Source organism: Neofelis nebulosa, chromosome 3, assembly GCF_028018385.1.
Source record: "Neofelis nebulosa isolate mNeoNeb1 chromosome 3, mNeoNeb1.pri, whole genome shotgun sequence".
NCBI classification, from domain to species: domain Eukaryota; kingdom Metazoa; phylum Chordata; class Mammalia; order Carnivora; family Felidae; genus Neofelis; species Neofelis nebulosa.
The window spans coordinates 64,350,122-64,366,865 of NC_080784.1; the positions used below are offsets into that span (position 1 = coordinate 64,350,122).

Below are 16,744 nucleotides of genomic sequence, written 5' to 3' on the forward strand. Positions count from 1 at the left end.
CAAAATTTGCATCTATTCATTCATCATCAAATATCCAGAGTGGCTACTGTGCGCCTAGCACTATGTTCATTTACCACAATAGCAAGGCAATGCCCATGACAGCAAGGAGTTCCCAGTGGAGTGGGGAGAAACAGACAAGCTAACAGCTAATTACAAAAATGAAACTGTGACTTTTAAGATGGGGCACGTGTGGCATGTTTGGGAAGATATAAGAGAGGCGAAGCCCAACCTTAAGGTGGCTTTGCAAAGGAAGATGCCTCTAAGCTCAAATGTGGAGAACAAAAATTATATAGGCCTTTTGTAAAACCCAAATTGCCTAGAAAAATGAAAGGCACTCCAGAACCTAAATGAAATAGCATCATGCAAATTGGTCCTTCTCAGGAAAAATGCTGCTTTGAAAATTAATGAAACATGCCTGACATACCAAGACATCCTTTAGTTTCCTGACACAAAGTCACAAATTCCTAAGAGGAGAAAAACCGATCACTGCTGTGTACATATCAGGCTTTCAGAGGTCAAAAATAATTAGTAGTCACATGAAACAAAAATTGACTTTCTACTGGAAGCCGGCAAGGTGAGGCAATCACATGGCATCTGTCCGTCTGTCTTCCTCAGGTGCCACGGAAAACCTAGAGGCACTGCCTGCCACATGGAGTGGACTCGGTGGCTCGTGAGACGAGGCTTCCACCACAGCCCAGGGGCAAACCCCATACCACGGCCTGGAATGTGTCCAAAGTCATCTCTGGAACAGCAACAGGTGTTAGGATAAAGAAACAATAGCAAGACATAAAAAGAAACGAGGCAAGGGGTCAGAGGTCAAGGAAAGAAGCCAAGAAGTTTAAAAACTGGTCAGGAAGCAGAGGGAGAGCCAGATGTGGAGCTGCTGTTCAGGACATGGCTGCATCACTGAGTACTGGTCACTCGGCATGAAGGGAGATGAGCTGGTTTAAAGGCGAAAGGCTGCACAACTGCTGACTTAAATTAGTCATATTTAACCAACCCTCCTCTGACAATTTCATTTAACAGACAAGGGAGATGCAATCTGGCTTATAATGTCAATAATCTCGAAGATCAACAGAACTCCATGGCATGTGTCACCACCATCTTCCTTCTTTTTCTTCTTAAAACTATGATGGTTTGATTTTGATATGAATTTGAATTTCTGTGGCAGTTAAGCACAGGGAAAAATGTAGAGGCTGGGTTTACCCAACACAGATTCACCACCATAGTGTAAGTCCTGATAGCACAGCCCCCTCAACAGATTTGCACCTGCTGAAATTTTCAAACAGAAAGCAGGAAGTGGTGACAATGTGGAAAGTTGTAGGACAACCTACTACAGTCAATAACTTAGAAACTGCCTTAAACTAGCAAGGGTCCCAGAATATAGAGATTATTCTTTTCAAACAGAATCAAGACAGCAGAATGACAGTGAGGGGTGTCTAGGTGGCTCAGTCGGTTAAGCATCCGACTTCAGTTCAGGTCATGATCTTGCAGTTCATGAGTTCGAGCCCTGCATCAGGTAAGTTTAAGCCTCGCTTTGGGTTCCCATGCTGACAGTGAGGAGGCTGTGTGGGATTCTCTCTCTCTCTCTCTCTCTCTCTCCCTCTCTCTGCCTCCTCATGAGATTCTCCCTCTCTCCCTTTCTCTCTCTCAAAAAAGAAAAAAATTAAAAAATAAAAAAGAGTGACAGTGAAAAATGACAAAACGGAGCCACTGGAAGGCACAGAGGAAAGTGTGTTACTAAATACCTGCAGAGAAGGGAAGGTAACATCTCCAGATTTGAGGACCTGCAAAAACACTTGGTCACAGTTGAGAGAAGATGAAAAGAATAACTAGAAATAAAATGAAGGAAGAGATTAGGGACAGAGAAAAGCTGGTGGGGAGAAGAACAGAGAAATGAGGAAGGTGAAGGATTTCGGGGGGTAGGGGCGGGAAGAGTAATGCAGCAGAGATGAGTTTCTGAATATGCAGATGAAAAGCCTCTCTGGTAGAAAGTGTAGGATGCATACAAAGGAAACTTCCTCATTACAAAGTATTTTTTAATTGGTGAAATAAATCATAAGCTACTCTTAGCTATAATAATTTAAAGAAAAAAGCCAGAGTAAGATCTTCTGATTTTCTGATTTAACAGGCATAGTAAAAGCGAGCTCTGAAGCAGGTAGGTATTCAACAACATAAAGAAAGGGAAAAGAAAGGAGTTGGGTCAGTAAACTCATTTATTACTATCCACTATTGGTATTCTTTGAAATGTTCAATGATCCTATCCATGCTCAATAAACACCACTTAAAAAGAGATTAATCACATGTGCTTAAGAAACACTGCAGAAGATTACCAGTTAAAGTGAGACTAGAAGTTTCAAACTGTATCTTAAAATTTCTAAATAAACAAGTCTATTTGATTTGGGGCTATACCCAACTGCTCTATCTTTCAAGGAATGTTTTACATCCTACTCTAGTATAACATGAAAACAAAAGAACCTGGCAATGTTTTACTACAGAAAAAAATATATGTTTGAGCAATAAAAAAAACTCACATCGTATGTAACTTCCTGAAATCTCTTTTAAAAACAGTCACATAAAGGGGTGCCTGGGTAGCTCAGTCAGTTAAGCATTTGACTTTGGCTCAGGTCATGATCTCATGGTTCATGAGTTTGAGCTCCCCCACTTGCACTGTCTTCCTGTCTCTCTCTCTCTCTCTCTCTCTCTCTCTCTCTCTCTCTCTCAAGAATAAACATTAAAAAAAAAATTAAAAACAGTTATATAAAGCTGTGAAGAGAAAGGGAGATTCACTTAAGTTTGTTCTTTAATTCACTTGCCATCTAAGCAACAGAGTATAAATAACTAAAGAGCCACAACTCCAATTTTTCATAGATGCACAATAGAAATCCTACTGGTGATCTGGATCCACAAGGTCTAAATGTCCTGGAGGAAAAATACAATAGGCACTCCTTTAAAAGACAGCTTCAGGCTTTTTTGATTAAATTATACTTGGGAAGGTAAAAACTGCTGTTATAACTGACCTACTAAATATTTATGACTTAGATATGATATATAGAGGAGCACTTGAACTGCTTCAAATGATTTATCCTTACTAAAAACTTTCAACTCCTTAATATAACTTAAGGATCAAAATTCTCTTCCTTCGAAACAAGCAACAGGTTGGCCCTAACTAACAGTCACTGAAATTTTTAAAGCTCAGATACTCTTATCCCATAACCTACAAAACAGAAGTTGTGTGTGTATGTTTAATGTAAAGGCAAAAAGCTATCTCTTGACATTTCCTTTTTGGGGCCACCTCAAAAAGCCCATAGCATAATGTTCTCAATAAAACCTATGTCTGAGATTTAGTCTGCTTGTCTTCTCCACAGACTCACTACAGTGTTTTACACATAATTAGATCTATTGCTTTGATTTTGAAAATGTCAGTATCCTGAAAAATTCCTACCCCCACCAATTCAAGCTTGGGAAGTTGAAAGAGCTGAATTTTCTGCCAGAGATGCGTTGCTAAAAAGACCCATCCTTTCACTACACTGCCAGGTTATGCCTCCAACACCATTCATTTTACAATGCTGCTCCCTTTTTCAAAAACCTTCACTGATTCCCAGTGCCCACAGGATTAAGTCCAAATTCATCACGCTATTTAAGCCTGCACAATTCAGTCCTTCTCCCGCTCCTAACCTTTTCTGCACAGACTCCCCAGCACGAACTCTTGATTCACTTTATCCAACAAGTTATGTTTATCCCCCCCGTAGCTCATGCAGTCATCCAGGCCAGGAACTGCCTTTCCTCTCCTGTCCTTTGTATGAATCCTACTGCCCGCGATCAGGTCCAGCAGAAACCTCTTCTTTGGGCTGCTGTGGATTTCTCCTGTGAAAATCCTCTTCAGCATGCACTGTTCCCCCACCTCATCCTCTCCTCTAGACATCTCCTATAGCAATCTAGACATTCGCAGGGCATGGGCCAAGTCTGATGCTGTTTCTGGCTCCCGCACAGCCGCGCATGCTAGCAGATTTCAAAGGAGAACCAGCTGCTTACAAACACTTGTAGAATACACTGTTTACAAGTAACTGCAGGGTTTTTAAGCCAAGTAATTTTAAGCTATTCAAGCTCATATTGGGCTGGGACATGGAGCTATATCTGGGCCTCCTGTCTAAAAAAGAAAACAAAAACAAAAAACTAGTTTAAAGAAAATGTCACATTCTTTTTCTATAAACTATATTAATTCTCAAACTTAAACTTTACAAAGCTCTTGCCCGCTCACTCCCACTCCCCCAACCACACCTTACAACAACCATAACTAGAAAAAAAAGTTACTTTTACTCCTAAAATATCACTTCCATCAGTCAAACATTCATAAAAACGCTCTCTAGTGTATGGCTGTTATTCTACCAGTTAAAGGCAAGGGCCCAAGAGCAGAGCAATAAGAACAAGGAAGTTCTCTCTTCCCAGAAGTCAGGAAACCACCCTCAGCTACCTCTTCCTGGCAGCAGGAAGTTGATGCAATGGCAGGAAATTAAAGATTTTCAGCTGTTTAAAGAATAGGCTTCCTCCAAGATTTTTTTTTTAATTACTCAAATGGGCCATAAGGGTTAAGAGAGAAGTGAATGATATTTTTAAAATTTTTTAATGTTTATTTTTATTTTTGAGAGACAGAGAGAGAGCATGAGCAGGAGAGCGGCAGAGAGGGAGAGAGACCCAGAATATGAAGCAGGCTCCAGGCTCAGAACCCAATGCGGGGCTGGAACTCACGAGCCATGAAATCACGACCTGAGCCAAAGTCAGACGCTCAACCAACTGAGTCACCCAGGTGCCCCAGAAGTGAATGATATTTAAAACAAAACAAAAGGGTTCTGATGAATCCCAAGAGAGTTTATTTAAAAAAAAAAAAACAAAAAAAAAAACCAATATCAGTTAGTGAGTTTATTAAAACAATCCTGGATATAGAGCTGGCAGCAAACACCCTCTGGCTATTTAAAAGTCGTTCTTTGTGAAAATCAGCATCAACTACCAGCCTGGTGACACGTTGGTTCCTGATATGGTACGACACAAAGAGACAAAGAGTAAGACGCTGTTTCACAGCCATATAGTTCACACCCAAAACGGGACAAATAGGTACATGAAGGCTAGAGCAAAATAAACCCAGGATGAAGCAAGGACACCAGTGCTGTGCATGTAAGCAGGAAAAAATCTCACAGACTCAGAGAAGTCAGAGCAGCAATGAACCTCACATTCCATCCTGTCTCCTCCCTTCATTTTATAGTTAAGCCTCAAAGAAGTAAAACAGTTCGCCCAAGTCCAGAGTGTGTCCCTAAACCGGGGTCATCCACCTCAGGGGAAGGTGTCACCTTCCCTGAAGTTTAGTGAGTCATGCCTAGGTCAACAGAGGCCCTACTCACACCAGTGGAAGGCCATGGTTATGGTGCTCCCACAGAAGGGGGTGGGGAGAGGAAATGTGAACAGGAAAAAGTCAGTCTTTCTAGACTTTTCAAAGAAAGAGAAGAGCCATTAAAAATCTCAGTCTTAAAATGACCAGACTAGGGTCACCTGGGTGGTTTAGTCGGTTAACCGTCCGACTTCAGCTCAGGTTATGATCTCGTGGTTTGTGAGTCTGAGCCCTGTGCTGACAGCTCAGAGCCTGGAGCCTGCTTCAGATTCTGGGTCTCTGTCTCTCTCTGCACCTTCCCCGCTCACACTCTGTCTCTCTGTCTCAAAAATAAACATTAAAAAAAAAACATTTTAATGACTATTTTTCTTACTTTTCAGTTCCATTTAGTAACCACTGCAGTTTACATTCAATAACTACTGTTAAAACGGGATTAAAAAACTAGAACAGCACATCCGGACCTGCTGGGTTATCCCAACTACATATTTTCCCAAAGACTAAATGAAAACATTAGAAATACTATCAGAGCTGGACTAGGAAGCAAATCAAGTATGCTATAGTCGATTTAACTTCCTTGTCCCTCTCCACTTCACTCTCCACCTAGCAGCAAGTATGTTCTTTTCACAGTACAAATCTGATCATGTCACTACCCTGCTTTAACACTCTCCAGTGGCTTCCTCCCATGACAACAAGACTGAAATGTGTAAGGCCCAGAGTATGCTGGGCCCCACCTGCCCACTCAGGCTCCTCTCTTGCCATGACCCCCTTGACATTTGTGCTCCAGCTGCCCCTCATTTCCTCCAATGAGGCCAGCTCTGTCCCACCACCAGACTTGGGCATTGCCATTCCCTGTGCGTGGAACAGTTTTCTAACCTCTCCCACCCCCATCCTGCCTTCATTTCCTTACCTCTGTTTTGCTTTAGTTCTCAGCACAAATATTTCTATCAGGTCGGGAAGCCTTTCCTGACCACTGTTATCAACCTTCACAGCACCAGGCAGCCCTCCTTCATAGCACTTACTGCCATTAAAATTTACAGTAAATTATGTGTGTAATCCTCTGATTAATGCCTGCTCCCTGCATTCAACCATAAGCTATGTGTCTCATGCTCACCATTGTATCTCCAGCACCCAACAGATAAATATTTATTGAATCTTTACGTAAAGAAAAAACAAACAAATGATGGGCCTAAAGGGTGGACTTTTACGAAGACATAGCACATAGAGATTGAAGGACAGTTTAAGTCACTCCCTTCTTTTTAGTCCAAGCTTTTAAATATATGTACTTTCACAAAGAGAACAATGCAGAAAAAAATACTTTCACAAAGGGCTAAGAAAACTAAACCAAGGTTAATACACACATTAGTCTTTTAATTAAAAAAAAAACAACTATTCATTTTCCAATCAACTTTTAAAGTCACTTCTTTCATATCAGTGACCTTTAACATACTTAAGAATAACGTTAACAATGGGCAGGTCACCAGTCCTCAAAATTACTACCACCACCACCACCACCAAAGTATCACATTTTTCCCTTACAGTTTTCTTTCCGTATCTTTGTGATAAGTGAGAAACCCTACACCAAGCCATCCAATAGAACTATGGGAAATATATGTAATATAAAATATAATGCAATTCATAATTTTCTAGTAATCACATTAAAAAAAGAAACAAGTGAAAATAATTTCAATAATATATTCTATTTAACCCAAAATATCCCATATATTATCATTTTTAAATGTAACCAATATTCTTAAAAGTTATTAATAAAACATTGTACATTCTTTTTTGTACTAAATCTTGGAAATCCACTTTGTATTTTCTACTTACAGAACATCTTAATTCAGATTAACCACATATGGCTAGTTGCTACATATCGGAGACCAGCCTTATACCATTCATGCTTCTGATTAAAAAAAAAAAACAAAAAACCGGTAGAAACAGCTTTTAATGTTCTCTATATCAAATAAAGAACCAATGAGGCATGAAGAGCATATTCACTAGAAACAACTACAAAATAAAGGGAAGAGACCCATGTTACATGAATATTAATGTAATAATACCTTCTTAATTCATTCATGACTTTGAAAGCTTTCTTCATATGCCAAGGATTCACTGTCACTGGGCAGTGTTTTTCAGTATTATCATCTTTTGAATCGAGAGGCTTCTGATGACCCTGCTTTGTGCATCTGTACATAAAAGAAAAAAAACAGAAAAGATCTTATTAAAAATAATTTAGTTCTGGCTTGTTAGGCTATAAGAGATACAACAAATCTCTCAAATTCATTTAGAAGAAGTCTTGCAGTATATCCCAATGTAAGATCAAGACACAATTCAGAGCACTTTCTGATGGTCACTACGATTTCAACAAAAAAGTGGGTAACCACCTCCACGGTGTCAAAGCTCTATCACAAAGGAGCACAGAAAATTCAGTAAAAGTGGTTCAGCAGATACTTTGAAATAAAAATGCTGAGAAATGATCTCTGTTGGAAATTAACATGCTTTTAACAATCTGCTGTAGTCATACATTATTTACAAACCAAGACAGAAACAGGACCATATTTTACACAAACTTCAAAAACTTAGACTCTGATTTGAACTTTGCTCTCTACCTGCCAGGCTATTTATTTACCCCATATATTTCAGACCTACTCTTGTAACAAGAGATTAATCCTGTTAGTTAAAGTTTATTGAGTATTTACTATTCAGCAGCCACTGTGCTAAGTTGTTTACTTGTATTATTTGCTTAATCTTCACAACAACTCTGTGAGCTCATTACTATTACCATCCCCATTTAACAGATGAAAAGATGAAGGCAAAAAACAATTTAGGTAACTAAATAGTAGAGCTGGGTAAGAGCAAAGTCAGTCTGACTCTTTGAGCCCATTCTTTTCACTAATGTTCAATACCATTTCCTACATTAAGCAATGATATTTAACTTCATATTTAAACATAATTTTTAAGAGCACAGGCTGTATTAGTATTGCTGTATAAACTACTCTTTTGAGACTTGGGAGCAAAAAAATTAACAAATAAAATCAGGGTACCATGGCAGGGAGTGGGGATTAACTACTAATGGACACAAGGGAACTTTCTGAGAAGACAGTTGCGCAACTCTAGAAATGTACTAAAAAATCACTGAATTGTACAACTGTAATAGGTGAATTTTATGGCATGTAAATTATACCTCAATAAAGCTATTAAAGAAAAAAAATCAGGATACCAAATTAAGCCTAAAGAAGTCATACTTGCATATATATCACACAAAGGACAAGAGGCAAACATCATTATTTATTGCCATATTTCTCTTCGTACCTCTTCCTTTCCTGACCCATTCTGAAAGGATCATTTATTTTTAAAGTATTACCTCTTACGAATTCACTCAGCAAACATTTTTTGAGTCCCAACTATGTACCAAGCACCATTCTAGGCACTTGGAATACAGGTGAACAGTGAACAAAAAAAAGACTCCCACCCTCACAGAGCTTGGAGTCTAGCAGGGGCGATGGGGAGGAGACAATACGCAGAACAAATCAGTAAAACAGGCAGCACATCATAAAATAAGAGCTACGGATATAAGAACAAAGGCAGGGTAAAAAGAATCGAGAGGACGGAGTGATACAACTTGCACTAGTCAAGAGGGTCATCAGAGAAGTGAGATCTGAACCAAGACTAGGAGGTGAGAGAAGGTCCAGAAGGAATGAAGAGCTAGAGCCAAGGCCTACATGTGCCTGGTGTGTTCCAGGAATGGTGAGGACAGGGCTGGGGCTAGGGGGGCAGAGGGGAGTGCAGATCATGTAGGACCTGTGGGACACTGTAAGGACTTTGGCTTTTACCCTGAGTGAATAGGGAGGCATCACAGAAGAATGACACCATCCAAGTTACGTTTTCAATAGGATCATTTGGCTGCTGGGTGAGAATAGTCAATGTGGGCAAAGATAAAAGAGTGTAAACTATTTAGAAGAGTGATTCAGTAGGAGATGCCAGAGGCTCGGAGCACGGTAGTAGCAGTGGAGGTAGGAGCAGTGATGAGAAGTCGCTGGGTTCTGGGTATATTTTAAAGGTAGTGTCAACGAGATTTGTTGACGAAATGCACGTGGTGCATCAAAGAAAATCAGGATGACTCCCAATTTTTTGGTTTGAGCAACTGGAAGGACTGAGTTTCCATTGAGATGGGGAAGGCTGCAGGTGGAACCAGTTTGGGGGTAGGAAGATCAAGAGCTTAGCCTTCACACATGTTGGTTTTAAGATATCAGACATCCAAATGAAGATGTAAAATTGGCATATTAGAGTCTAGAGTTGGAGAGGAAACTTTAGCTGGGTAGAAACGTACACATAGAAGGTACACGAAGCAATGGAACTCAAGCACTCAAACATTAATGTAACCTCTACCATTAACTACAGATGCTATCTTTGCTCAGTCCTCCATTCAACACTAATTGAGGCATCTGATTCTTCAAGGGTTTGCATACCAGAAGTGGAGATAAGTCATGTGTCCCTATCACTTGGGAGTTTTTAAAGGGGGGCCTTACAAGCAAATGAGTACAAGACCCTGCCTCCTGGAGGTGAGCCCACAGCTGGAATGGGAGAATAGGACAGTACATCCTCGTGTGTGTGTGTGTGTGTGTGTGTGTGTGTGTGTGTGTGTGTGTAGAGGGATGAGTTACGCTTGGCCTGAGAAAAAGAGCTAGTAAATCTAGGAGACAAAGATGAAAGAACATTCAGATCTGGTGGAGGGGACTGGGAAACATTTTATAGTTTAAGACATATTCTCATGCTATTCCCCACCACCCTTTCATAAAGAAAACAGTAGGAGGAAAGGGAAATTATATAGATATATTCAACCTATGCAAACTTTCTGACCACATAACACTGAACGTCCGCATGTATAGCAACTTAAGAAGTTTTACATTAGCTTCTAGTTTAATAACTTAAGAGTTTATAACAAAAGGGAAATATAATATTGAGGACTGACAAAACTATCACAGAAGGGCTTTTCAATGCTCAGAATGGAAGTGAGAGCAACTCAGTCCTAGAAAGAATACCATTATTTAAGAGCCAAGAGTGTTTATATTTGCTTAAGAAATTATGAATTAAAACTGCCTGCATTAGAGAATTAACTTTAAGACAGCTACCATACATGGGGCGCCTGGGTGGCTCAGTTGGTTGAGCCTCTGACTTTGGCTCAGGTCATGATCTTGCAGTTCATGGGTTCAAGCCCCTGCTCAGAGCCTGCTTCGGATTCTGTGTCTTACTTTCTCTCTGCCCCTCCCCCGCTCACACTCTGTCTCTCTCAAAAATAAACATTAAAAAAAAATTTCTTTTAAAACTACCATATAGCAATCAATATCTATATAGGTGCATTCTTAAAGCTATGTTCAGCTCCTGCTTTTTCTGATGTACTCCATAAACTCTACAAAGAAAAGACTTTATTCAAAGGCTTAAAGGAATAAGTAAGAAATAACACTGACTTTTTTTTTTTAAGTGTTCTCTGTACTGAGAGCTACTTACAAATACAGCACCCTGCTGCACAGGGCTACATTTTCAACACTAAAGTCCTTTCCATAATTTTCCATTTCCTATATGGTTTTGTGTTAGATAGTCTCTCACTCAGAAGAACTGAGTAACAAAATGATACATCATGCCTAAAACTACAGATGTGGAAAATAAACATACACTAGGAAGCAGCTAAGTGGGAGGTGAAGGTTTACCCTTTCAGGTATACCAGTAAGTGCAGTTAAACCTTCTCCCTGCTTCCCTTCTGAAGCAGGGAGGTAGCCTTTTCCAGAGAAGCTCCTCATTCTGAGAACTGTCTTCTTTTAATTATCTAGAAGAGATACTTTTTCAAAGTTCTTTCATTTTAAGTCTTTCCCCAAGTCTAACTTGCAACCAGTCTTAAAACTTTCCAATAGCTTACTGCTATCAAAACATACTCAACATAGTTGAGGTTTCCAAGGGTCTGGATCCCAATACACAGCTATGTTTTATAAGAATCTTTGAGTCTTCCTTCAATGACTGACTCTTGTGTAAATTTCCAGCTGTGGGTAAGGTTGGCTTCTCAGACCAGGTAACTAGGTAACTCTAACTCTGCCCCAAAACACACTAGTGACAGAAATGAACTCTCAGAGAAGAAGAAAATAAAGTCTCTCACAGGGCTGTCTCCCTCAAAGAGTCAATATCCATAAGCAAAGGTTTAAACCTACTGCAAGAATTCTGTGGCCATCTTAGAAATGAGGCATAGTTTCTTTAGATATACATTACTTGTTCTGGCAGAGTGATTCCTAATGGCAGGGGTCAGAAGGATGAGAAGCAAGGAGTACCTGGGTGGCTCAGTCGGTTAAGTGTCCAACTCCTGATTTTGGCTCAGGTCATGATCTCATGGTTTGTGAGATGGGGTCCCATGTTGAGCTCAGTGCTGTCAGCTTGGGGATTCTCTCTCTCCCACTGTCTCTGTCCCTTCCTCACTCATGCTCTCTCTCTCTCTCTCAAAATAAATAAGCTTCAGAAAAAATTTTAGGAGCACCTGGGTGGCTCAGTTGGTTAAGCATCCAACTTGGGCTCAGGTCATGATCTCACGGTTCGTGAGTTTGAGCCCCGTGTCAGGCTCTAACAGCTCAGAGCCTGGAGCCTGCTTCAGATTCTGTGTGTCCCTCTCTCTCTGCCCCTTCCCTGCGTGTGTGCACTCTCTCTTACTTTCTCTCTCAAAATTAAAAAAAAATTTTTTAATTATTGATTTTTAAAAATCAATGAGCCAAACAATTTTTCAAACTGCACTCAACCATCCCTTTTCCCATGAAGATTTGGGCAAGCCCTTTTTATAGGACTAGGTATATCTGAATGACAGCATCTCCAGAAGCAGGGGTGAAAGGCAGCTATGTATAATTTCAAAACAAAACAAAAAAAGTGATGTAATATGTCCCACCACCCACTTTCCTCCCACCCCGGGACAATCATCTCAGATTGAGAACAAACACTTTAGAACATATGAGTTGTTCATGTTTTTAGGGTTTTCTGGTAGAAACAATGCTGTAACTCATGTGAATGATGCAGCTGCAAAATTTAACAGGGGACCAGACATTTTCACATGCAGGACACAAATACTTAGCCCCTGGGTGGCCACCATCTCTGCTCTCCCCTCTGCCTGTTCACCTCAAAGGCTGTAAGACTCCCTTGCTCACAATGAGTCACCCACCATTACTCACAAACTTCTGCCAAGTTCACATCAGCAGCTGTTGTTTTCAGTCACCATCCATGCTCTACGGCTCTGAAGTTTCTCCATTACTTTATAATATCTCTTCTATTTTCTGTGCTGTCGTCCCTAACTAAACTTCCACTCAGAAGCTGATTATACTAACAACACTCCAGTTTGCAAGTCCAAGACATCAGAAGGCCGATATTTTAACTAGTATGTTATGCTACTCTACAGTTTCCCAACAAAATAGTCTCACATCCTTCATCTCACCCAAATAACCACCGTAGTATTTAGAGGTTGTAAAAATAGAGGGCTTTCTCCACTGGAAACAGGATTTGGTTTGTGGAAGAGTTGTGGCTTCAGTTTTTGCAATTAGCTAAAGACAAAGAGACATGCTCTGCAGATTCTCTTCAATTGTTTGGAATTCAAACTTTCATTAGGTATAGAGCCAGCAGACTAACTATCATCTACAGACATTTATTTGGTCCTATTACCAAATAAATATAGCTTTAAAAAAGTTAGTGTCTATATCTATTTACATGTAAGAATTTGGATTGTACCTTCAGTATGAAGACCTATAGAACTGAATATAAAGCATCTTGTGAGACAAAACAAAATCCCTGCTCTCCAGTCACAGAACACCTTACAAGACATCATAATGATGCCACTGAAATCTTGCCATTTGTGATGACATGGATGAACCTAAAGGGTATTGTGCTAATTGAAAAAAGTCAGACAAAGACAAATGCCACATGATTTCACTTATATGTGCAATCTAAACAAACAAACAACAAAAAAAGAGAAAAAGACTCATAAATATAGAGAGTACAATCTGGTGGTTGCTAGCGAGGAGAAGGTTTGGGGAGTGAGAGAAACAGGTGAAGGGGATTAAGAGGTACCAACTTCCAGTTATAAAATAAGGCACAAGGATGAAAAGTACAGCATAGGAAATATAGTCAATAATATTGTAATAACTTTGCATGGTGACAGAACAAAAGGTAATGCCACGGAATACATCAGTATAGCACATATATTGCCAAAAGTTATGTTTCAGATTTCTCTGAGCTGGAAAAGCTGGAAATGCCCAATTTTCCTAAAATGGATTAGCAATTAAGGGAGAGCACTGAACCTACTGGAGGACAGAGGGAGATCTCACACACACCCTGGACCCACTACTCTCCCCGCTGGGATTTAGTCATGTGGCTTTATGTTAAGTGTGCGGAGAAGCACTGGCAGGAGGACGTGGTTGGGATGTCTGAAGTGGAGAGGTTGATGGAAGTTGGAATATAATTGCTCTCTGATAGTAGAACAATAGAGCTGTAAAAAGCTCTGCTTCAGTTCAACTCAGCTTGCTCTCCCTCTTTCCCTCCCACCTACATGACAAACAGAGCACAATCAGGCACTTTTTGTCCCTGGCAGTGACTATTACCAGGAAAGGGACCAGGGTAAAAAGCATGTCTTATGCAAGATCAATCTTATTTTAAAGAATTTGTTATAAACAAACAGTTAACAAAGCGCTGTCAGAGTGGGATATTTGTGATGTGCTAAAATAGGGAGAAAGAGGTCGGTGATCCATTTCAAACACTTCCGTGTCTTTTATCAACTCTTTTTTCTGGCCTTTCTTTTGCCACTTTCCCTAGTATTACCAGCACTTGGCTAGTAAGAGAGGGCAGCAATTTGATTTCACAATTCAGTTGACTAGGCTACATTTTCTAACACTCGGATGAAAACACACTAGAAGAGGACCAGAATCAGCTGGAAGACCTGAATGGTATTCCTGACGATGCCAAATACTAACCAAGTGACCTTGGGTGTAGTCACTTGGCCTCTCTGGCCTTTAGACTGTTTACTTACAAAATAAGGTGCTGTTATTCCACAAATATGTCTAATACGAAATGTAATAGGAAAGTCAAAGATAATAACACCTCACCTACTTGCCTCAGGGAGCTGTACAAGCATTAAATACTGTATGAATGTAAACACAGAGTTAAGAAGAAAAATGTTGAGGTTAGGAGCTGAACTGAATATAGAGATATATTTTTATGGATGTGACTGGCCTTCCTCCTTTTTAATTGTGACATTCAATTAAAAATTATTAGCAATACTCCACGCAACCACCAGTGTTAATAAATCAAGTAGATAAGCACTGCCTAGATGCTGACTGCATACCCTAACATAAGCAGAATGGGGGAGATGAAGGAGGCTGAACGCAAGAAACTTCTCCAGTTACCATCTAACTGGGGAGGCACATCTGAAACCACCAGGGAATGGCACAAGTCAGCACACAGGTGCAAAATAATGGGCTACCAACACTAGAGGAATGCAAAGAGCAGCTGGAATGAATAAGAGTAAATAGGGAAGACTTTGTGAAGGAAGAGAGGGTTCCAAGTGGGCTTTGGAAGAATTCCAAGTTGTTTTAACTGGGGACAGGCTGGGAAAAGGCTGGGGATTCCTCACTCATGATAAGGCAGAGTTTACTCTAGGAGGTCAAAGCACATAATACTTTTGAACATACTGTAAAATTAGGACAAAATGATCGAGGACTCTGACCATCTATCTGGTTGAGATAACTGGTTTGGTAAGTCACTTGATGTGACTCTAAGATGCTGGGGTCAAAATAGTAAGTGGATTGAAAGGTGAGGAAACAACACATAGAGTTCAACAGGAGAAAAGGTAAAAGAAAAATGCAGGTATCAAGGGATGAAATCTGTTCAGGATAGAAGGAGTCAGAATGGACACTTGAAACCATGAGTATACAGTTTCCAGAAGTTGATTAAGTGTGGAGGATGATGAGAGACAGAGAGACAGAGAGACAGAGAGAGAGAGAGAAATCAAAGACCACGCCAAGGCTTTGGGTATCTGGGACCAAAAGGATGATTATTCCATTGATTATGTGCAGATGTTATAAAGGGAAATCAGTTTGAGAACAAAGGTTACAAACTCAGTTTCAGACATGTTGAATCTGATGTGTAAGCTAAGAGCAGAGAAGTTCTATAAGAAGTTGAAAATCCAAGACTGAGGCACAGATCTAGAGCCTAGGCTTAAGACACAGATGGAGCCACAACTTAGTGATCAATAGTTATTAAAAAGAACTGGCCAAAACCTGCATCTGTGAGGAGCAGCCACTGCCAATGAACCGTAACAGAAGAAAAGCCATCTAAGACAGAAAACAGTGATCAGTGAGAGAGTCCCAACTTCTCCTCCTACTTGATAACCTTCGAAAAGGAATTTACCATCTGAAAAAAGATAAGAACCTACACCAACATAATCTCATGTTCACAAGATTAAATGAGATAAAGTAATAAAGTAAATCACATTTAGCAACCTAAAACCTACGGGAGGGAACCAAGAAAAAGCAGTGTCATAGAAAGCAAGGGCTTATTTTCAAGGCAGGATCAGTGAAAAGAACTGGTCAAAAAAATACTTCAGCAAATGCCAGCCGTCTGAAATGTAAAACAGTAAAGCACATAACACACAAAGTATACTGACCCTAGCACTACGGGAATTGTATTAAATATTTGTTTGCTATCAGTTTCAACCACAATGAAAAAGACTTTGTTTTCTGAGATATTCCCAAAGTCTGGTCATAGTAAGCACCCAATAAATATGAATGAAAAACCTTATCTCCCTTATTATAAATAGTAAACAATATTTAGAATTTGGAAGAATTCTATAGAAGAGCATCTGAAAAGCAATTTTCATTCTCTGTATCACCTGAAAAGAACCTTCTTCCTGGTCTTAAGGAAGAAGTTCAACTGTTTTCATAAACACTTCTAGTGCAGTTCCATTACAGCCACAGATGAGTAAATTTACAGTCACCTTCAAGAAAGCAGGCTTACTGATATTTATTGAATGCCTACTGTGTGTATTATAGAAACAAGAGGTTTGGGGCTATTTAGTGGGAGAGGGAGGAGTGATTTCCCAGCATCAGAAAAATTTAAGACTACTGCATCAATGTTACCTATTTCCAGAATCCACTTCTCAAGTTCCCAAATACACCTCAGAATTTTCCTTACATAACACTTCTTTCAACACACAGTGATCCATGTCTTCTTTCAACATTACCTTGTCAGCCATTATTACTCCTACATATTTTAAACATCTTTGTCTGTCACTGAGGAGATTCACCTATCATCTGACAGATGCCCAATTTACATTCATGCCTACTTAAA

At 39.9% G+C, this 16,744-nt stretch overlaps 1 protein-coding gene across 5 annotated transcripts in view; it reads right to left on the bottom strand.

Annotated features, from left to right (window-relative positions):
- KLHL2 (kelch like family member 2) overlaps nt 1–16,744 on the bottom strand; it is a 121,806-nt gene that overhangs the window by 100,885 nt on the left and 4,177 nt on the right. For all 5 annotated transcript variants that reach the window (XM_058720958.1, XM_058720955.1, XM_058720957.1 and 2 more), the window contains exon 2: nt 7,444–7,569. In XM_058720958.1, coding sequence (XP_058576941.1) covers nt 7,444–7,569 — 126 coding nt within the window. The remainder of the gene's footprint in view (nt 1–7,443; nt 7,570–16,744) is intronic.